This window comes from Watersipora subatra, chromosome 10, assembly GCF_963576615.1.
Source record: "Watersipora subatra chromosome 10, tzWatSuba1.1, whole genome shotgun sequence".
In the NCBI taxonomy this organism is placed as follows: Eukaryota; Metazoa; Bryozoa; class Gymnolaemata; order Cheilostomatida; family Watersiporidae; genus Watersipora; species Watersipora subatra.
In genome coordinates, this window is record NC_088717.1 from 47,649,110 (window position 1) to 47,673,021 (window position 23,912).

The following is a 23,912-nucleotide window of genomic DNA, read 5'->3' on the forward strand; positions in this document are numbered from 1 at the left end:
ATATATAACTGTTATATGGTTTTGGTATTTGTTTTTAACACGTTTATTCAAAAACCAATTTTTATTTGCCGTGGCAGAGTGCGAAGATATTTTTGCTTTCCAATCAGAGAGCCTGCAGGGGGGTCTTTAAAAGGCTAGTGCACAGAAACAAACTGGAGTTTTGAAACAAAATACTTTTAGCGAGCGGTCAGAAAGTACAAAACTTGCACATTCGAAGCTTGGCCAAAAGAATGTGTAATCGCATAACCTTTGCCCAGACTAACCGACACCCACAAATGCAATAAAAAGGTAATTTATTAATTATAATTAATAATTAAAATTTATTAATATGGAGGAATTTTTGGATTATTTGAGAGTGATCGAGTTTTTATTTTAAGTCAAACTATTATCTTTTAGTAGTTTTCCCATTTTGTTTTAAAATATATGGTTATCTGAAAATTGACTAACTGATCATGACAAAGCAGAAGGCAAACAAATATTAGGCGTTTCTTATACAGATGAATTTTCTAGCACTCACAGCTAATAATATCTGTAGCATCAACACTCGGGAATTTGTCACTGAACTTGTTCGGCATTTTTCGAGCTTGTTTCATTTTTAAAACTATTTGTAACCTAAACAAGCCAAGTCGAGGCGACTGATTCAAGGTGCTAGTTTATGTCAGCACTGATGATTCTTATTAATGGTGTTATCAATGTTCAAACACTGAATGAAAAAACTGAGAATATTAACATCAAAGTTATGAACCTTCAAATCTGTTTAATATTATACAATATTTAGTAATGTGCTCTCACGGTATTCATATTTTCATTATGAAAACTTACCGAGTTTTGGGGAGCCGGCCGGTGCATCCCTAGCGAGCAGCAGCTTGACAAGCTCAGCATCGAAACAACCAGTATTAGCTACCTCATCCCTCATAGCAATAAACCTGTTGGAACACAATCTGATATTAATTTGTGGGGCGTGTTAAGGAATGATGAAATTAGAGGTATTAATGGTTGTAGAACCCGGCAGCCAGTCTTATTGTTAGCAAAAGAAAGCATAAAAAGTTATAGATTGCTCTGCAGAGCAAGCAAACCGAAAGCCCTTGTTTAACTTAAGATGCACTTATATGTGCTTGAAAAGATCGCTAAGGTCGATGACACTCTGATGGGGTCTGGCCAAGTTATGTTATAGAGAAAATGCTTCGAGCTGTAATGGTCACCGCAAACACACGGAAACATGAGCAGCATCAAGCAATTCATGAAAGAGCAAAACAGAAAAGGTGTACACCTGGTGTCAGACATTTGCATATATTAAGGTGATGACATGGAAATAACAATGACTTTTTTTCGTGGGTTCTGTTCCTGTATTTGCAAATGTTTTAAACTGGTTATCGAGAGGCTCTGCCCACACGTAGGAGCCATCCAACCCTCAAGTATTGAAAGTATATGCTTCACTTTCATTCATCAATTAAGCTGCTCAATTCTATCACATTTTCTTAGGAAATACCGAAAGTGCTGTTTCGTTTAATCAATATAACTTGATATTATTTAATTCAAAAAAGTTACTCAAGCTGGTAAAGTATAGACTATGTGGTATTTTACATCTTAGAATAGGAGCTGGTAGTGAGACAGATTTCAAGATTGGTTTGAATGTCGTTATTCAGGTAATAGAAATGGTAGATATGGGGACAGCGGTAAAAAATGGAATCAAAGGTAGGAAGCACTGAAAATTAAAAGTCACCTCAGCTCTATCAAAATTTCATGATGCTCGTTTCAAAATTCATATTGTAAAAAGTGACAACTTTAGCATTAAAACTTAAAACGTAACAATGAGATCACATGATACATGTTTCTTCGAAGGTTCTTTAACAAGGAGTGCCAAAACAATGGAGCCATTGTTTAGGCGGTTATCATTTTGATCTGATCTAAGGAAGTTCCATTTGATGAGCTCTGACCCGGATGTTAAATCTTTGCTAGTAGTAATCATAGGCATCCCATAGTATATACAACAAATATATTCTTATTTGGTGATTTTTTACAATTGCTGATTTTTGCTGATTGAAGAACTAATTCTAATTGGAGTTTACTCGCTACATAAAAAAAACCTGACAAAAACTTTTAAAAAATTTAAATTCCAAAAAGAATTGATCAAACACTTTCATTTTGCTCTAAAGCAATTATCTAAAAAATTCAGGTCGCTGTAACATTAAGCTAGTCATATAGTTTAATTTTAAAAGTTCAGGTTTATTCTGACTTACTAGTAAACAAACAGGGATCAGCAGTATATAACATTTAACTCATATTTTACACATGGCAGCAACATGACAGTGTTATAACGTGCAAATGTGAACTTTTAGAATGTTTTTGCAATTGATAAAATTTAAACTATGGTGTTCAGCTGTCTGGCTGTTGGTGACTAGAAATTTGGTCAGTTCAGGCTACCAGTTGGACTGGAAAAGGTGTTTTTATCTTTCAACACTTTAGTAATGCTAAACATGCCCAAAGGTTCTATTTATAATCATATAACTTATTTCTCTATTTTATGATAAAATCTCTAAAAATAAAAAACGGTGTTTTTTTAAGTGAACTCTAACAAAACAGAATTAAAATTTTAGTACCTACAAGCATTTCTAATACAAAAAAGGAAAGATCATATTTATTATACACTTCAAAACTGTTCTTTCTATTAAACACTTCAAAACACGCTCTTCAATGTGGTTTATTTTACTTGGTATTATGCAGAGACAGTTTGCTGATTGGAAATTCTTTCCCAATTTTCTAAAATTACAATGCTTCAAAATTGCTTTGTGCATTTAAGGTGTCTTTTTTTATTGACTTTTAAAGTTTGGATTAAGCTGCCGCATCCTGGAGCGTGTCTTAGCTCGCTGATTGTAGTGAGAGTTACTACAGAGACATGACAAAATGAGTCTTTGAACATTTCTTAAGACAATTTTGAAGGTCTCAGAGTGTTGAGAAAGCAATTATTATACATATGGTCTGAGCAGAGCCGTATAAGTATCAGCAATAGATAGGATTTGCCACAAAAACTTAAACATTGGTGATTGGCTGAACGTAAAACACACTGCTAATTAAACCAATCAGAAAGCATAAAGAGAGCGTAACATGAAGCAAAGAATATCAGTTGAATGTTTTGTTTTACCAACGATATCTTGGTTCGTTTTTATAGGCATCCGGGTCATCGAATAGCTCATGGCTATTTTGGAGTGGATGAAAACCTCTGAACACCAATATAAGGGTAAGTTCATATGCATGAATATCTATTTAACTAACCTACCACACTAACACTACTACATAACACAGTAGAATATTATGCTGCTTCTTTTCACAAAGGTTTCTGATGGTGCAGGAATGCAGATTCACAAATTTTGTTTTTGTTTTAAATGCTTCTTGCTTACACATAATTTACATTAAAAATTCATGTACATGCAATCATCATAAAATTGATATGAGCTGATCTGCAAGAGATTCTGCAAATGTCATAGTAATAACACTAAATAAGGACAGCTATTTGGGTTTACTAAAATTATTCCTGTATTCTACACTTAATCTCTGAAAGCAAATTCTCAAAAGTTCTCGGTGATTTCAACAGTTATGCATCTACCAAAAAGGTGATAATTGAAATGGTATAAATATTATTTGTAACTTATCAATCACTGCTTATAAGCCACATTAAAACGAGAACAAGCAGTGATTATTTCTATTATTCATGTAAAGGTCTGCTCAGCAAAAGAATTTGAATAGCTCTATGATTTCTATAGATAGTTCTTATAAGTAAATTTTGTTCTAGGAAAATTATTGAAATCCAAAAAATGATGTGATTTGATTCAAGAAACTGAACAAACAATTGATACTGAATACTATCAAAAGTTAACTATGCCAAACCATAAAATAACTTCATCAGTACATCTGGATATAATTCAACAAATATTTAAATGCTAATCTATCTAATTTAGCTAAAAAATAGTACACAATAAGGCATTGACTTTTAGATACAAATAGTTCTGTTGAGCTGATGAAAATGAACCATATTATTTTGTTTCAGTCTTCTGTCACAAGAAACTATAGTTCAACTTACTTATGTAGATAATTCAGACGTGATGCTGGCAATTTTAACAAAATTTTAACGAATATGCTAGTTACTGAAACGAGGTTTAGGTAACAAGAAAGAGTCATCTTTAGCATCACATTATGAACTTTTAAACCACAGCTTAACATACATGTATGTCAGAAGATAACACTATGCAATTAGTTCATGAAGGCCATTCTACCTAACCTCTTGTAAGTACTCACCTGTACTTTAGCACAGCTCTGGAGATCAGGATGTCTTCCATCTCTTCGTACTCCAGGCACCTGAGGTCATCTCTTACTAGAGTCTTGATGACATCGATGAGCCAGCGAGGTCGGAGGAACACATACTGTTTGAGTTTCTCATCATTGAGAAGCCATACTACCGCACCTGTGTCATGCAGGTAGGTGCATATCTCTGGCATCATGGTCCTCATTCCATGCCTGATTATTAGCTGTAAGACCATGTTGTACATATCTGGTCTGTATTTTAGAGGGTGACAGTGAATTTGGATTTTTTTTAGAAATGGGCGAACATACACAATCAGACATGTTTTATGTACAATAACTCCATCCTCTTGCCCAATAACTAGACACAGCTTCAGCTTCATACATTTACAGTTAGAATCAACTTTTGCTACAATTCGACTCATTCTGACATAAAGGAGAACTGAACATTTGTGATAAGAAATGGTGGTCTGGAATAGGTCTTTCTTCGAGTGTGACTGAGGATGGAGAAAACCAATATTGCATCCATACTTTTAAAGAAAGGCTTATGATATTACTTCCAGTGTATATGAGTCACGAAGCAGTATAATAAGGGCCACGGAAAAAACACAACGCTATGAGAGGCTGCTTTTCTTATTGGAATGATGCTCACCTTGGCGTGTTAAAAAGCAAAGATATTCCGAAGTCAGGCATAACAAGATAAAAATCTATGATCAACCAAAGAGCTAGCAATGAAAACAAACAACAAAACTTGCACCAGCAAGATTCATACATTGAAACAGGTTTTCATGAAAGAAGACAACTGAGTCGAGAACCAAGATAATTTTCTAAAATAATTTAGTTGCCTTAGATTATGTTACATATATTATTTATAAACTGTATTTTGTTTTATACTTTTTAATCTTGATACAAATCTCAGTTGACTGAATCTTGGATGATGAATGAATAAGCAAGCAGAAAATGATGAACCAATCAGCACTGAGTGAGAAAGGCAGAGTAATATAAAAGGGTTGGCAGAATCAAACTGGTGTTAGCATAAGCTCAGTTAGCCCTATAATTGGGCAGAACAGCCATAGTAAACATTGATGGGACAACTATGGAGTTTGCTCATCAAAACAAGTCTTTCCAGGTCGTCAAGCATTTCCTTTTACCTTCAAGTGCATAACCCAGGTATACTTTCATAAATTAGTTTCCAACTCAGATCGATTCACACCACTGACTCGCTTAACTTGTCAACAACAGGCTTGCCAAAATACCACCAATTATCAACAAAAGTGAGTTCCAGAAAAGTGCACCACTGGAAACGGCTAAGATTTTGAGGCGAGTGCTCTAACTCCCAGGTTTCTAATAGGACCCTTGAGCGTGATTAGACATTACCTCCCTCTTGGGTTAACAGTGTTGTGAAAACATTGTTTATTATATATGCATGTGTAAATGTGTACATATGTGGTTTTTGTTGCTATTATTTTTAGTTTGAAATGTTCATATATTAGCATCTATATACGTAATGTATTAGACACTCACAAGATTAATGTAGTTATTGCAGATATGCTATGAATCAAAAGAAGAATATTCAATTGTACTTCCTTTTAGTTGAATCCCAAGGAAAAGTAACGAAACTATTTCCAAAACTTGCACTCAGGCCAGAACTTGCTAACTAGACTCTGATAGAGTATTTATGACAGTATAACTTACCTCTGATTGAAACTCATCAATTTGCATGATTGGTATTCTCATATTCTTAGCCAAAGTTTCCAGTGTGTCATGCACTCCAACCCAGAGTGAAGGTATTTGCCTCAGCCCCATTGGAAACAGAGCAACATCTGAAGCTAGTTCTAAAAAATATCCAATAAAATTTCAGTATCTATTTTACCATCAGAGGAGACAAGCATTTCCAATACATGAAATTTTTGAAAGCACAACTTCTCGGTGTACCCTAGGACACTTATGTATTCGCGGCATCTAACTTTCGCGTTTTCACGGTGTCATCCTCTCGCGAAAGTTTCATGTGCGAAACTAAACTATCATAACAAACGAGCAAAAAAGCGAAACTAAATAGCTTTGTTCATGGATACTGTAGAATGGAAATTTATAACGACATTTATTTTAACGTTTTTAACGACCACTATAGCATCGTTAAAATATAAACCAACAAAATAATTTGACTCAAAATTTATTACGTTATTATTTTGCAATTATGATTATTTTCCCATTAAGAATGATTTATAATGATAGGAATTTGATGTCAATGTGTTATATCTGGTTTCGGCCATTTTTAATTACCGATTGAGACTTGGAGTTGTCATCTTACTTTGGATAACTCCCGACGCCCGGCGCCGGGTTGATTCTCATGGCTTGCGCTGTACTGCGGTAAAGGCGCATATCACATTGCATCGCAATTGCCGTTTGAATTAGCCTAAGGGTGGCGCGATTTTTCCTTGACCAATAGATTCGTACCAGCAGGTCTGGAGTCATGAACTATATCCCAAGTTTTCTTTTAGTGGGATAATTTCGTGATAACCGTCCCTCCCTTGACTGTAAACAGAAGTGATCCCGTCTACACTTTCTGGAGCTTAGAGAGATCAGATTCCACTATCTACGTGGCGTGTCTTCTTCTCTCCTGGATTCCTGGTGGATAGACGTGTGTGATCCTTCTGTTGACTGACTGACCCAACAAACAAAACCCACGCTTGTCGTGGCTGATTGCGAACGTCCTAGAAGGAGTGCCTAACTGGCCGTGCGCTCTCTCTTCAATACAGGTATTACAGATTTCTGTGTACTTTCATTTTATTAAGTTTTTAATAATAACTTTAAACATGTAATAATCAGTTACTTATGTGTCTCTGCTAGTAAAACTAATATTAATAATGTTTTAGGAAATAATATATTAAACGTATAAAACTCTTGCTCCAAGCGAGTGCAAATAATAATCCTTGTTATACGGGATTGTGTGGCTAGTTCGCTCGTGTTAATAATCCCCTCACTCCCTCTTGTTAACTCGTGTATCTGAGAATGCCCAAATCCCGTCATAACAAATGCACACGCATTAGTAGCGTTATCGTTTGCTGGGGACATCAATCAATGCAGTGAGAACCGTGTGTTGAAAGAAAATAAGACACACTGACACTCGCAGTACTACACAGGCAGCATGGCTCTGGAAAGGTTTGGATTCACCAATGACACCTCTTCAATAACTTGTAATTTTTTAAGATTTGTTTTGTTTTAAGTGATGTGACTGACGAGACGTTTTTAAATTAAAATAGGCAAAACATGACTGCAGTTAAAACGCTCAGAAAAAAAACATCTTTTTCTTTTGAGCGTTTTAACAAAGATCAATTTTGCGGATTTTATTTTAAGTTCATTCGGAGGCTTTTACGCTTTCGATGGGACATGGCCAAGCGAGTGTTTGATGAAACTTAATCTTCTGCAAACCTTTATAAAAGTCGTTAACAAAAATATTTTGCTTCTGGTGATGATAATAATGATGCCTAAGAACTACTAGAAGTTGATGTTTGTCTCTATGGCTTGGAATGAAGTGATATTCTACAGCGATAAAGACCGCGTCCATGGCCGTTGGGCAAATAACTTTTCGAATAAATGATGTTGAGGTCGAGTTATCTGAAGGAATTTATCATTGCGTTGGAACCGACCAAACAAATCCGTTTGAGTTGACCTTGTGTTTGAGATGAAATCTTACATTTTATCTGAGGGCGAGTTATCCGAGTTGGACTGTACTTACCGTAAAAATATTCCCAAAAAGTTGGGGCGGCTCAGCCGGCCAGCTGCCCCAGTGAAAATGGGCCTGTTGATAGTCCAAGAAACAAATGGCAGCAAGCGATCAAATTGCATTATCGACCTTGCCCACACCATTCTACCTGCGGTTCACAATTACAAACTAGTCGCAAATTGTAATTTTTTTATCGGTGAACTGAACCTGAGGAATCTAATTATGTTTGTTCCACTGCATTTATTTTCACATCACTATATTTTCGCACTCATCAGAGCTGCGAAATTAAGTTGCTTCGAAGTTTTACACTGTGAGCTACTCACGAAACTAAATACTAGCGAAATATAAGTGTCCTAGGGTAGGTAGTTGTTACTTTAGCATGATTTTTGCATGACTCTGGTGGAAGTACAAGTTTTGTGTGAGTACCACAACGTAGTTTAAGTTGTCCAAAGTAAAAACTTACCTGTGATTGCTGCCGCTAGGGCATCTACCCCGATGTAGTTGGCGCTGCTGACGGCAAGGTGCTTGCTGTAGATGAACGTGTTAAAGCTTTGGAGAGTGTTAACATGGTGTTTGAGCTGGTCTTGCATGTAGGAGCCAATGTTCTCCATACTCTCTATTGTACGAATCTGTAAAGTATCGGCTAAGCCGTTATTTGTCCTTCGTGTTACTCTAGTCTAAGATCTGACCTAATATTTTCAAATGCGCTAAAATAAGGTTTGACTGACGCACAGGGAAGAAGTTAATCTGAAAGCTTGTTAGTCTCTAACTGGGTATTTATTTCTTCACTAGCCCATCTTTGTCTACTCATCAAACCATGCACACTCTACTACTACTACTATTACTACTACTATTACTACTACTATTACTACTACTACTACTACTACTACTATTACTACTACTACTACATGCACTACTACTACTATTACCACTACTACTACTACTACTACCACCACTACTACTACTAGTACTATTACTACTACTGCTACTACTATTACTACTACTACTATTACTACTACTACTACTACCACTACTACTACCACCACTACTACTACTATTACTACTACTATTACTACTACTACATGCACTACTACTACCATCACTACTACTACTACTATTACTACTACTACCACTACTACTATTACTACTACTACTACTACTACTAGTAGTATATTGGGTAAAAGATTGGAACAAGCATATTTCTTATAAACTACTTGAATATTGCACAAGTACATGCATATATTTCTATTTATATATAAAATAATTTAAAATGGTTGAGGCAGAAACTAAAACCAAAAATCAGGAGAGACAATTACAAATCTCTGCTATAACCAGCTATATTTACATGAATCGATAAAAAATGATATCATGGCTGCCAATGTAAATAATTAAAAAACAGTATTTTTGTTTAATTATCACAAAAATAAAGTTCAATCTTGGCAAACTTCAATCTGTATTATAACATCAATTATCGTGTCATTGTTTCTTGTAAAATGAGCCATAATTCTTTTGTAAATAGAGAGATGTAAGTTGAAGCAAGACACCTTTATTTTAGTTATTCTAATATAAAATAGACTGAATGGGATTTACTTCAATAAAATTTCATTTATGAAAGATTTTAAAATATTAGATTTTAAAAGGTTTGAGTATAAATTTAATGAAGGTTAATAATTGAGCAATTAACATGAAAATTCAAGTCATTAGTTACATTTTAATGAAAAGGTCCTGTTACCTAATCACATTCAAGACACACAATTGAACTGTTTACACACAGATGCGAGTATACTCTTTGATTAAAGTACACTCTTTGATTAAAGTACACTCTTTGATTAAAGTACACTCTTTGATTAAAGTACACTCTTTGATTAAAGTACACTCTTTGATTAAAGTACACTCTTTGATTATTTGATTCTTCTTATACTTTTTTGATATTTAATATAGGCAGTTACCTTCTCTTGGATATTTTCTTGGAAAGAACTGAAATGTCTTTTGATGAGACTGTCAACCTCACTGCCAATCCGGCGTATAGTTGCCAAACTGAGAAGGTCAGCATGGGTGCCAACCACAAGCAGCTTCACCTACAAAGTTTGACATAGCATTGACAAAGCATTGAGATAGCATGCTCAGCTGTCTCATCAATAAGTATCAATATCAATAGATCAATAAGCCAATAGATCAATATAAGTTATCAAAGTAAGATGTAGTTACTCCAAATTGAGTCTATAAAGAGACAGTCATTTAGAATTTTAGACAAGTCAGTATTTTACACTGTTTCACTTAGTTTTTGGGATAAAAAATATGTTTCCAAGTAACTGTCATTTTTCAAATCATTACAAAACCATAAAAATGGTTTTGCTATTCGATCATCACAGAATTTTAATAAGGTTTTTTTGATGTTTATAAACTTTAATAGGAAAAGCATAAAATTACGACAAATTAAAAAATTCAATTTACTTTTTATTGATTGATTATAGTTGAACTGTGTAGTAGAAAATTTAGTGAGTCCTTACAAAACTGTAGCAGTTTAGATAATTTCAGATAGATTAAACAGTCAAGTTTTAAAATGTAACAAAGCAATTCCACAAGTATAAACATAAAATGTGATAGTATTAACAAATTGTTCAAATGATAGTGAAAGCTGAAGCAGCAAATATGGCATCTCCTCCCATATCACCCTCCTGTATAGCACCATGGCTGATTTACAATGAGTCACTTCCTATATATCAGTTACCTGATTGTTCAAAGCTATAACATAGTTGAGCCAGGTAGCAAATGTTTTCTCAAAGTCACCAGTCCTGTAGGTAGAAAGGTTAAAGGTCAAAAGGTATAGAGCCTTAGAGTCTAGGAAGTGATGAATCGTGTTCAGGTAGAATGGATCACCCGAAAAATCCCATATCGACACTCGGTATGGTTTCTCTCCATCTGCAAGTTTAAAGTATTTGTTTTTGCTTACAAACAACTTGATAAGTTGGCATGGGTAAATTGATCAAACTTTAGTTTTAAACTATCTTTGGTCAAATATTTCATTTGTAGAAAACGTAATCATTTAGTAAGCTTAGAAATTCTTTGACACTTTGACACAAAATCTGTTCTTTCATGAACATACACAATGTGGAGCTTCCCAACTATATAGAAAACCTTTATAACTAACCAAGTTTACCTAGTTATCGTGGAGTATGCAAATTTGCCCAAAAATATGTATAATAGTGGTTTATTTAAAGTACTTTGCATAATTTTGTATAAGTACATACTGGTACTTTCACAATCTATTGCGCAATAAGAGACCATCAGGTGTAATAATTATATGTACAATTATTCCAAACATTGGAATAAGCGTTTATTTTTGACATTTGGCAAATTACAATGACTTTATTTGAAATGTGGTCCAGCAGGCCAAGTTTTACTGAAAATCATGTTCACAGTTTTCTTTTCATAGTTGAAGATTTATACAAACAAAGAATTTAATAACTCAACACTCTATGCCTTACTCAGAAAGGTGAAGGTCATTTAAAACTGTACAGCACTTGGGCTGTGAGATTTGGGGTCTTTATGATTCTCTAAATGTTGGAACACATCATTGGAGTACAAATAAGAAATTTGGATGCTAATCATGTACCCTTCACAGTTATAAAATAATCACAACAGATTTTGTCTTGATGAGTGGAAACAAGTGTAATGATAACATAGTCAAGCAAGTTGATGGACAGCGGATTAGCGCATGCCTGATGATGCATCGTTAAAATCTGTGACACCAAATGTTTATAAATACTGCAATAGTTTAGTCTGAGGTAACTGAACACTTTTCTGGTAACAAACAAATTTGGAGCCTGTCAAATAAAACTTATTGGATTCGTTGTACAGGTCTTCGGTAGATTAGTTACTATGCCGGCACATGCATGTATAGTTAAAACAACTTGTAGGACATAACTCCAAGTTTGCACAAATGAATGTCCTAACACTATCAAATGCTGAACAAATAGCTCATTTTTATGACAGTTACTTTTTTCCACAATCGGTCACGGAATACCCTTAAAAATGGAGATCACTCAAAAAAGGCCTGTAGTTTCACGTTGTACCAAATACTACATGCAACAATCTAAAAACATTAATCTCACTGTACATACAGCATTCATGGTTATTAACTACTGTGAGAGAGAGCCTTGCAACATGGATAGGTGCACTCCAATCAGCAGCATTTAATTTCATTATGTAAGTATTGTTGCTGAGTCTTTGTTGTTGGAAACTTTGAAAAAAGATATACCCTATAAAGTTTTTACAAATTTGTATCCAGGTGGCATGTTCAGAACTGTATCTCTGATTTTGCATTGCTTAAAATGTAAACTAAGGAGACGTGATAAGATGTGTTTTTAGACAGAACCTTCTGTAGAAGCTGTCAGCTCAGTTGAGCTAATGTCACACATTGCTGTCTCTTCGTCGGACAAAGTAAGTCTTGATTGGCCATCGGATAGAGTTTGAACTAAACTAGTCTTTCCACTAGACTTGGGTCCTAAAACCATCACCTTCAGACCTGTAATACAACAGCAGCTACTGTGGAGGACGGCTTGTGTCTGGTTGAGTGAACCGTCTTAGGAGACAAAGTCAAAAGCTTGTTAATCGTCAATGGTAAACGCTTCTAAATTAGATTGTTACAAATTTATTGATTCAAATTTTTCTGAATTAGTTTGGAAAGGTAAAATATATATTGTAAAATTTTTTTTGATAGAAATAAAAGACAGCTTTTAGCTTTCACCTTCACCATGTAGCTTTTTCCCTTTCTTATAAACGCGCGAATTAGATAAAAAAACTTCATGCGAAACTTTACAAAAATTTAAAGCAGGCGTAAAAATTAATTTTTAATGTTTTTTCAACTGTAAAAATTATAACCCAACATATATTACTAATGTCAATCACACCCCTAGCAAAGTTGCACTGCAGATATACTTTTGTCAGAATGTAGAAACTTAAATCAATATTCTGCTTCCATAATTGCTGGAGCTGCGCAGAGAAATTATAGATGGGTAAATGCAGTTTTAGTATATTTATAGTACTATTGTATGAAGTGCACCTTGATAAACTGTAGATTTGACTTTTAGCTCTTGGAAGTGTTTGATGATTGCAGAGAGCCCTGCAAGGCAGACAGCTGCGGTAGGGGACTTCAATGGGTTGTCCCTTAATACTAGCCGTTGAGTTGTCTCGTAATCCATATGCTTTATGACTGTGCCTGAAGTACAGTAGAAACAGTAAAAAGCAACACTCAGCATCAAACAGGTAAGCAAAATATTTTAAAGAGAACTTAAATAAATAGAGAGTTCATAGAAATATATTTCAGTTGTCAAGCAATTTGCTGTATGTCTATGTAAGTTTGTTTTATGAGACACCTGCCAGCTACTAACATGATACCTGACATGCCCCATAATAAACTAAATACACATGATAAATTTGTTTATATTTTAAAATAAAAGTTAATTTTCTCAAGCTGTTTACATACTGATATGTAATATGTAAGTAGACAAAAGTGTAAACAAGCCCACTCATATTTATTTGTCTGTATTACAGATCAATCTGCATTTTCATAGGTACAATGTTCCAAACCATACTTTATTACTAAATACTAGTAAAATTGCAACACAAATGCAACATAATGTCTGGAAACAAACAATGATCAACCGGTCATGGCATTATTTTTCTTGCTTGCATTATTAGACGTTTTAGCTTCTAGTAACCAATCTTGGAAAGTTACAATCTGACGTAAAAAACAACTAACAGCATAATCAGAGATGGCATTGACAATTTTCTCAGGATTGAGGAGATTGCAGAGATTTGAAACAAGTTTTTAATTTGTGCAAAGTCAGCCAGCATCTAGAGTATGAACATGAAACGCACAGTTTTAGGGTTCTGTGTAGGTGAGACAACTCTGAACTGTAGTTTTAACTTGAGGTATGAATACAGCAATTTAAACACTGCTGGTTCAGTCATACAAACAGTATTTCCTGCTGCATTAAGTATTTATCAGACTACCATGTATGATGGATATGTTGTTGGATGAGAGGTCAATGCACCAAGAGACGTAAAGCAACCAATCGCTGAACTTGTAGATGTTGTTGTAGGAGAGATCAATGAGTTCAATCATGTGTTGAGAGTGCTGGCTGATGTTGTACTGTGGAAGGCGAACTATCTGAAAAAGGTTTCAAAGTCGGTTGAGTGTGTTGATTGGTCGATTGGTTTTGTAGTGGCCCTAACATTGTCAGAACCATCTTGGCTGATTTTGTCTACGTTGTCAAAATAAAGTTTCTGTCAAGGGGTTGTAGAAGTGTTCATAAATTGATTACAGGTTCTACTATTCAAAACACAAGCCACCTGATCTAGATATCAACCCAATCTACCGGTCTTCATTTATGCAAACTACATTCAGATGCTCATCCAGGTCTTTTAGGCCACACGCTTTTTTGTATTCACTACACATAATATACACCTATTTATTCATATGAAATTACAAAAAAATATATAAATTAATCTAATGTCATAATGACAGCAAGTAAACACTTTAAAGAAGTAAATTTACTAAAACCAATTTATTTCTAGCTCATGATTGGTTGTAATAATTTTCATCATTTTAAATGGATTTGTGACACATATTACTTAGATGAGCTTGGTCCCAGAATGCATTAGGTAAAATCTAAAAGGTTGACTTGTAACAAAATTCACATTACAGTTATTTGGTATCAAAAGATTCACCATGTCTTACTCTGTTGTGTTGTAGGTGCCAAATATGTGGAAATGTGATTACAAGCTTTTAAAAGCTCAAAAACGAAAAGCTGCCGTAGATTGGAATCTCTTTATTTCGATGACGTAGCCACGAAATTTGGTTATTGTTTTGTCACATAATTATGTTCTCACATGAATTGAAAGGCCAATAAAAAGCTCAATCTAAAACTTATCGTAGCAATAGTTTTTGACAAACACTTCGGGTTTTACCGAAGACCCTGTATCAAATATAGATACTCGCTACTTTACAGTTTTGTTTCAGTTTGGTCTAATCGGCAAGTTGTAATCCAATCATGTGACCCAATACTTTGCAAATTATTTCTGCAGCACTTTTCGATTATCACAAATGACCAACAGGCTCGTCATGATTATCAGACAATGATATGTACTCCTTCAAGCTAAGGCTAAAAAATTAAACAAATTTTTATGATAAGTTATAGGATATCACTGCTAAAAGTGACAGCATTACAATGACGATAGAATAGACACGTAAGAACAATAGACATGGTTTTATTGAATGCGTGAAGTATATTTGTGAAATATTTCGACGAATAAGGTTGCATGAAAGTGTAAACAGAAACCATCTAACACAGCTACGTCACATTTGAGCCGTTTTTGAAAGAGAATCCAAACTGCGGCGGTTTCGTGTGGCTGCGATTAACTGTTCGTTTTTTAGCTTTTAAGAGCTTGTAATCACATTCCCACATATTTTGCACCTACAACACAACAGAGTAAGACATGGTGAATCTTTTCATATCAAATAACTGTAATGTGAATGTTGTTGCAAGTCAACCTTTAAGGTATTACTTTTATCAATATTTCAAAAGGCTGAAAGTGGCTGATGGACCTAGGTGGTATAACAATAGTCTACCATGCTGAAATTGAAGAGCTCAAATCTGGTACAATGAAATCTGTTTTCCCAACCTGCAACTGTGCTTTTGAACAGACGGACAGACCCGTCTGTCAAAAAGTGTCCCTCTTATTATAGCAAAGATTCTAACCAAACAAGAAAACTGTTTGCTAAATTAATCAGCCACATTACTCAGGTATGAATAAAAATAGCTTATTAATGCCAAAGTTTGTTAGTTATTCATATCCGAGTGATAATAGCTTGTAGATTATTTTGTTTGCTAATGTCGAAGGCTGAGATCCTATTACAATGATCAATAGCAGCTTTTTTAGAATGTGTCAGGTGATTATTTTTTTTTAAAGACTAGCTGTATGCTCGGCATTACAAGGGTAATAAAATAATTACCCGATGAATTTAAGTAACTTCAGCTAGTAAAGCTAGTAACTTACTACAATGAAAGCCGTTTTTTACATCTGAAGCTAGTTAGTGAGGTGATATTACAAGTAATAATCTATAAAGCAATCATGAACTTAAAACGTGTTAATATTTTTGTAAGCAATGTATAAGTATGTGCTCTGTTATTCTATACTATAGCAATTAAAGTGTAGTGTATTGGGTTAGCTTGCTGGTCTGCAGACCTAGAAGACCCGAGTTCAAATCTAGTGGGAGGCAGACTTTTGTTTCTAAAGCTTTATCGCTACAGCTAGACAGACAGAAAACAGACGAGAGACAACCACTGAGATTTATATATATAAATTACCTGATTCTAACTGAAATACTTAAGCTTCACATCAATGCTAATACCAATATCAGTACCAATATCACTCTACTATTTAAGGTATACAGATATTTACAAGCAGATCGCATACTGTCATAAAGGTCATATCGTAAAATTGCACCCTTTTCTATCAACAATATAGTTTAATTCCAAAAAAATTATTTATGGCTTTACATATAAAAAGCATCTATTGTTAGCTTGATTTTACAATAACTGTGATTTTTTTAGGAAATGCAAAATCTATGTGTTGTTTGTACCAAGAATGCCTTTGGTAAGCAATAAACTGGTGAACGACCTTTCAGTGGGTAGTCTTGTCTCCCTGGTTCACTGTTTAATCACTGTTTCCTTACAGCTCAATCACTGTTTACTGACAGTATACTCACTGTTTTCTGCCAGTATACTCACTGTTTACCCACAGCCCACTCAGTTTACCAAAAGTATACTCATGCATGATCTGCATTTTACTTGTAGTTTTGAATTTATTCACATTATACATGTAAGTGCAATAACTAGCCCTCGTACAATTTACTACATAGGGGCCTAGAAGCAATTGTTACATAATACAATAGTTTATGGGTGCTCTAGCTTTAGCGGAGCAATTCATTTTCAGATGTTTCTCATGCATTTCTTTAGATCAGACAGAAAATTAGATTTGCGTCTATTTGAAACAACTGATGTGAAGTGGAGTGTTTGAGAAATTGTAAAGTTGTTAGCTGCCCGCTCGTGTTGATGCATTACAACATATTTGCTATTGACAGTTAACAATAACTGAATCAATAAGCTATTGTTAGAAGCAAATATTTACAATTAAACAAGTGTTGATAAGCAAGCTTCAACTTCCATGCAATGAACTCTTGCCATAAGAGTTTAGGCTACAGTGAGATGGCTGGACTCACAAGTTTAGACTAGCAAACGCGTGCAGTTCAAGGGTTAACTAATACTTCGTAACAAAAAGATTCTTAGATGAAATCTGTATCAGTATAATCAGAGTACATCTTGAAAACAGATTAATATATATTGAATTATACTACTAACTGGCCTTTTTAGATCTAGTTTTTTTATATCACACAATCTAACTCACTATACATTAACTTATATTTTTGATGCCTACAAACTGCTAGTTTTTTCGTAAAAATGCTAACAGGAGTGTCACTATGCTGTCAAGAGTTGCGTACATTAGCAGGTTCAACATAGCAAAATATAGAACATTTAAAGAAGCAAGATCAGGAATTTAGAAGTTTTTGAATGAAAATGTACTCATTTCTTAGATGTCCAGAATGAAAGTCAAGAACTAAACTAGATTTGCACTTAAAAAGCTAAAATACATGTATCTATTACGTGATGTTTTCTATTCATTGTGATTCAACATTACAAATTTCAAACTGACAGCTTTTAAATTTATTCAAGCTCTCAAATGCATTAACCTTTCACAATGTGATACTGTATACCAAATGTAGCATAGCAAACCCTTGAACCCAATTATTTCATTTATACTTGCTACTCGACGTGCTAGATATAAACAAACTTAGCAACGGCCATCTCCTGCCAGTGTTTTAGGAAACTTCCCTACACCAGTACTGCACCTGTTATCTCGCCCTCGAGACCTAATTGAATGCACTGAATTCTCCTTGCAAATATGAAGTTTGCGCATCACAAAGAATGACAGCTCTGGTTTTTGTCCGAAAATAGTTCATGCTCTGAAGTATCAGCTGTATGTCTAGCCTTTTGTCTTGGTTATGCTCAATGATAGGTAATAGTCATTTTTATAAGCATTTTGGGACTGTATATAAGGATATAAAAATATACTTCTGTGTCAAGAATAAACAGCACAAACAAGGAGTGTGGTCTGCTAAAAGCGTGAGTAACACAGAATCTATAGAGCATCAATTCTAACTTTGTTCTACCTTATTGTGAGAAGCATCGATGTGTTGAAGTTTCTTCATTGTGAACAGCTCAACAGGAAGTGATGTCAGCTCATTATGAGATATAACGAGTTGGATTAACTCTCTGTACAGTTTGATACTTTTGTCTATCTGTGTGATCTTATTGCTCTGTAGATTCATCACTCGAAGTCGTCTAGATCAAAAAAATTTTATTTGAAGCCATTTTTTTAATGTTTGCAGTGCCTGAATTAGATACCAGATCAAACTTCCCAAGCAGTATTGTCTCAGGATAGGGATTTTATACCTTAGTAGTTTATTCGCATCTAAAACTGCAAAAAACTTTCAAGCAGTCTCACATCCTAAAACGATATTAAAACTTAGCATCTTCACCGTCTGAATGATAACATTATGATTGGTAGCTGTTTGCAGCTTTAAACACGATAACCCACAGAACTGAAGTATTGATCTATTGATCTATATGAACTTCATCACTTAAAAAAGGCGTCAAAGTGATGCATTTCAAATATTCTTTAGCAGATCACTTGTTGAAATGACTACTGAAAGCAAAGAGGAAACCATGCATATCATTGAATTAGTCAGAAGTTGATATAACAAGCTAAAACAATAATGTACTGCTCACATTCACCTTGAACTGTGCGTATATTTGATACAAGAAGGCTAACTCTAGGCAGTGCAGAATATTTGAAAAGATCCATTTGAGGCAGTTTTATTATTCTAATGCCAGAGATGAACCAAGTGTAACTATTATTCTATATTTACCTGCGCACATTGACAATTCCTCACTGTTTTTGTTAGATTGTTCTGTTTACGCCCTGCACTCTACGTAGCTTGTTTAGAAAAATTGCAATAAAACTATCTACAGATATTTCGTCTTGATAGCAGCTTGAGCTCAGTAAAATAAATCTCAACAGAGTGCGTCATAAGAACTTCCTAAATAGCTTGGCTCACAAAGTGTTCAAATTCTGTAAACTACTAAATTAAATCTTTAGATAGCAACATTTTTATTCAAGTTCATTGTTGTTTGATTAGAAGTTACTCAGTCTTACTCTTAGCATTAAGAATGTGTTAGAGAGTAATTAATAGTTGTATGAACTTGTCCTGAACAATGGCTTTTTTGTCAACTTATTGTAAACCTACTGAGTATTAAGAGGGTAAGAATAAAAAATTGATTAAATGTAGGTCGTAGGTATACCACCACAGACTTCCAAATAAACAGCGATTTTCAATATTGTTTTACACATGGATAATCTAACCTATGCTCCAAGCTGTCCTGTTTATTTATAAAGTGCTGAAGAAATGCTTAGAATTCTAACTTTTGTAGACTTCACTGCCGGTGCCAGCAAAAAGACATACTTGTAAATGAGATGAGCATATTACAGTTACGGCAGTGAAGTTGCTGATGTAATGTAATAGTCTGTGTATCAACTCACTTGCAGCTAGTTGCTATGTCATGCCAGGGTATGCTGGTGAGGTTATTGCACTCAAGGTCTAGACTAGTAAGGAATCTGAGTCCTTCAAGAGATGGCATCTGAGAGAACTCATTGAAACCTAAAATGATGGTATAATCAAAAAGTAAAAATTCAGTAATAACACTGTTTGAGCTAGTTCTGACAGTCGGTTGAGGTTTTGCTTTGAAATCCTTTCCATCACAAAAAAGATGAAGTAGAGAATAATATTAAATACAAAACTATGTTAAAATATGTCCTTGAAATTCCTAGCTTTTGCAGGATTTTTGTAATGTTATTATTAGTCAGGAGCAATAAATTTTATGCATATCTTATGATACTCTGTGCAGACTGAACCAAAAAATTATTTTAAATTGCTTCCATCACTTTATTTGTAGGATGGATAATAATTAGAATTTGAGTGTGTAGCTAAAAATACAAAGTTTACAGTTCATATCTTCAGCGTGTCTACTATAAATAAGATACAGTTTTCAATACAAACACTTTACTATAAAAAACATAGCTTGTGTCTTCTTTTGTTGATGTTATATAAAGTCACAAAATAAAGGTGAATTATTATTTAACAAGTTTGATATGCTAGTTTACAAACACTTCAGATTTATTACTAAAGATGAGTGATTGAACATACCGAGGTAAAGCCTCTGGAGACGGTGGAGACCAAGAACCACTGGAGGCAAGATATTTAACAAGTTATGATTTAGGTTTAGCTCTATAAGAGTTGTGAGATTGCAAAAAGAGGGAGGAAAACTGGAATCGGTCAGCGAGTTACAGGAAACATCTAGTCGCTCGAGACTTCTTAGTAGGGTTGGTAGTAGCTCAGGTATTTCTTGAATTCCTAAAAACAGCATAAGCAGAAAACTATATTAGTAGTAGACCATATCGGCAGTAGGCCATAATGGTAATAGGCCATATTAGTAGAGGTCATATTAGCAGTTGGCCATAATGGTAGCAGGCCATACTAGTAGTAGACCATACTAGTAGTAAACCATATGAGTAGTGGAACGTATTAGCAGCAGATCATATTAGTAGTAGGCCATATTAGTAGTAGGCCATATTAGTAGTAGGCTATATTACCCTAGGACACTATGTATTTGCCTCATCTAACTTTCGCGTTTTCGCGGAGTCATCCTCTCGCGAAAACTTCATGCACGAAACTAAACTATCATAACGAACGAACGGAGACGCAAAATTAAATAGCTTTGTTCATTGATAGTCCAAAAAACAAATGGCAGCAAGCGATCAAATTGCATTATTGACCTCGCCCACACCATTCTACCTGTGGTTCACAATTACAAACTAGTCCCAAATTGAAATTTTTTCCTTATTGGTGAACCAGGCCCGTATTCCCTGGAGCGGCTGGCCGGCTGAGCCATCTCAACTTTTTAGGAACTTTCCGTGGCTAAGTACAGTCAAACTCGGATAACTCGCCCTCGAATAAAATGTAACATTTCATTTCAAACACAAGGTTAACTCAAACGGATTTGTTTGGTCCGTTCCCAAGCAATGATAAATTGCTTCAGCTAACTCGACCTCAACATCATTTATTCGAAAAGTTATTTGCCCAACGGCTATGGAGACGGTTTTTATCGCTGTAGAATACCACTTTATTCGAAGCCATAGAGACAAACATCAACTTTTAGTAGTTCTTAGGCGTCATTATTATCATCATCAGTGGCAAAATATTCTTGTTAATGACCTTTATAAAGGTTTGCAAAATATCAAGTTTTACCAAACATCCACTTGGTCATGTCCCATCGAAAGCGTGGAAACCTCCGTATGAACTTAAAATAAAATCGGCAAAATTGATCTTTGTTAAAACACTCAAAAGAAAAAGATGTCTTTTTTCTGAGCGTGTTAACTGCGGTCAAGTTTTGCCTATTTTAATTTAAAAACGCCTCGTCAGTCACATCACCTAAAACAAAACAAATCTCAAAAAATAGAAAAATGTTGATACTTTTAGATAAAATTTTTTTAACTTCACACGAGAGGCCCGGCTGAGGCCCTACATAAGAAAAACCTGTTGGGGCTTACACCGCTCCCCTCAACACCCCCAGGTGTTCATAACTAGTCGCTTAACATTAGCCACCCCAACCTGCAACTAGTGAATACAGGCCTACGGTGAACTGAACCTGAGGAATCTAATTATGTTTGTTCCACTGCATTTATTTTCACATCACTACATTTTCGCACTCATCAGAGCTGCGAAATTAGGTTGCAGTGAAATTTTACTCTGTATGCTACTCACGAAACTAAATACTAGCAAAATATAAGTTTCCTAGGGTAGTAGTAAACAATGTCAGTAGGAGGGCATATGAGTAGTAGGCCAAATTAGTAGAAGGCCATGTTAGTAGTAGTCTATAACAGTAGTAGGCCATATTACTAGTAGGCTATATGAGAAGGCCATTTTAGTAGTAGGCTGTATTAGTAGTAGGTCATATCTGTTGGAGACCATATTAGTAATAGGCCATATTAGTATTAGGTTGTATTAGTATTAGGTAGTATTAGTAGTAAGTTGTATTAGTAGTAAGTCATATTAGTAGTAAGTCATATTAGTAGTAAGTCATATTAGTAGTAAGTCATATTAGTAGTAAGTCATATTAGTAGTAAGTCATATTAGTAGTAAGTCATATATGTAGTAAGTCAGATTAGTAGTAAGTCAGATTACTAATAAGTCATATTAGTAGTAAGCCATATTAGTAGTAAGTCATGTTAGTAATAGGCCTCATTATGCTTAATCACAACTGGGGGAAGCTTTCAGTTCTGTCAAAGGTTGTCACTTATTTCATGGAATGTAGTCAAAACTGCCAATAAAGTCAGTTACTTCACTTGACTAACTACTTTAATTCTAATGAGCTGAATCTAGAGTAAAACATAATTAGTTTTGTTTTGTTCTCTAGAAGTGCAACATATATAAATTAAAAAGTTTTTGGTCCGTTGTATGTTTATTGATTAAAATTACCGATTCAGCTAGCCTCCTTTCCATTTGTATGTACACATATACTGTTAGACTTACCACATTTATGAGCATCAAGCCTTCGTAATGTCTTGTTCATAGCATATGCCTTCCTTAACGAAGCCTCATCAGCTGTGAATATTTGCAAGGAAGTAAGTACATCATCTTCTTGCTTGCTGACTCGCTGAGGTTGAAAATGTCTTGCTGACTTGTAGCCTTCAAATAGCAAATATATTTGCCATCGAAATTGAGGATCCAGACGATGATCATAATGTATGTAACATTACCAGACAGTCATAGTTCAGGGTGTCTAACTCACTAGTTCATTAACGTATTCAATCTTGCAAAGAAACCTACTAGTCTGCTGTATGTATTTGTTAAAAAATGTATATGTAGTTAGAGAGTTCAAGGTTTGTTAACTAATAAAATTTTAACTAAAGATACATCGAAAGAGTTTTACTTTGTAATCAATATACATACTCTCTGGCTACAACCTAGTGCATACATAAATAATACAGGAACATAGTGAAAAAAAGACTAACAAACGCGAAAATAACCAAATAGAGAGACATCTGAATATTTTGAAAAATATTGTCTATGCTGAACCCGGATTTTTAGGCCATCAAAAATGCGCAGAGACAACTAGATACAGAGAAAACTCCATGAGGGAAAAAGTTTGCTGAATGTAGATACTGCGAGGCTACCAGTAATGACGGATGAAGAGATTCGAGACTAATGACTGCTGGGTACAAAATATATTTGATTTGCATACTATGAGATGCAACCATTAGATGCAAACTAGAGACAGAGATTACTAAATGCAGAGACTTCAGGCTAAAGAAATATTAGTAGCAGAAATGATTAGTTACTTAAATTATTTAATACACACGAGTAAAGTAGTAGAGATAAACTAGTAAATACAGAGGGACAAAGAGACAACTGAATGCAGCGATTTCAGGCTAAAGAAATATTAGTAGCAGAATGATTAGTTACTTAAATTATTTAATACACACGAGTAGAGTAGTAGAGATAAACTAGTAAATACAGAGGGACAAAGAGACAACTGAATGCAGTGCACATTGTTTACAAAGTCTCAGTACTTGAGAATGGTCTACAGAAACAGACTGCAGGGTTAGAAGTTGGCAAGGCTTACCTAACATGGCCCACTCAGAT

General features: G+C 34.7%; 1 protein-coding gene across 1 annotated transcript; it reads right to left on the reverse strand.

Moving 5' to 3' along the window:
• Window positions 1-4,289: 4,289 nt before the first annotated feature.
• LOC137407353 (malignant fibrous histiocytoma-amplified sequence 1 homolog) lies at window positions 4,290-12,444 on the reverse strand. The gene is made up of 6 exons (XM_068093978.1): window positions 12,397-12,444; window positions 10,755-10,937; window positions 9,973-10,101; window positions 8,487-8,652; window positions 5,992-6,131; window positions 4,290-4,523 (listed from the first exon to the last, which is right to left on the reverse strand). Exons 1-6 carry the CDS (start codon window positions 12,442-12,444, stop codon window positions 4,290-4,292), a joined length of 900 nt encoding a protein of 299 aa, XP_067950079.1.
• Between the last annotated feature and the right edge of the window lie 11,468 nt (window positions 12,445-23,912).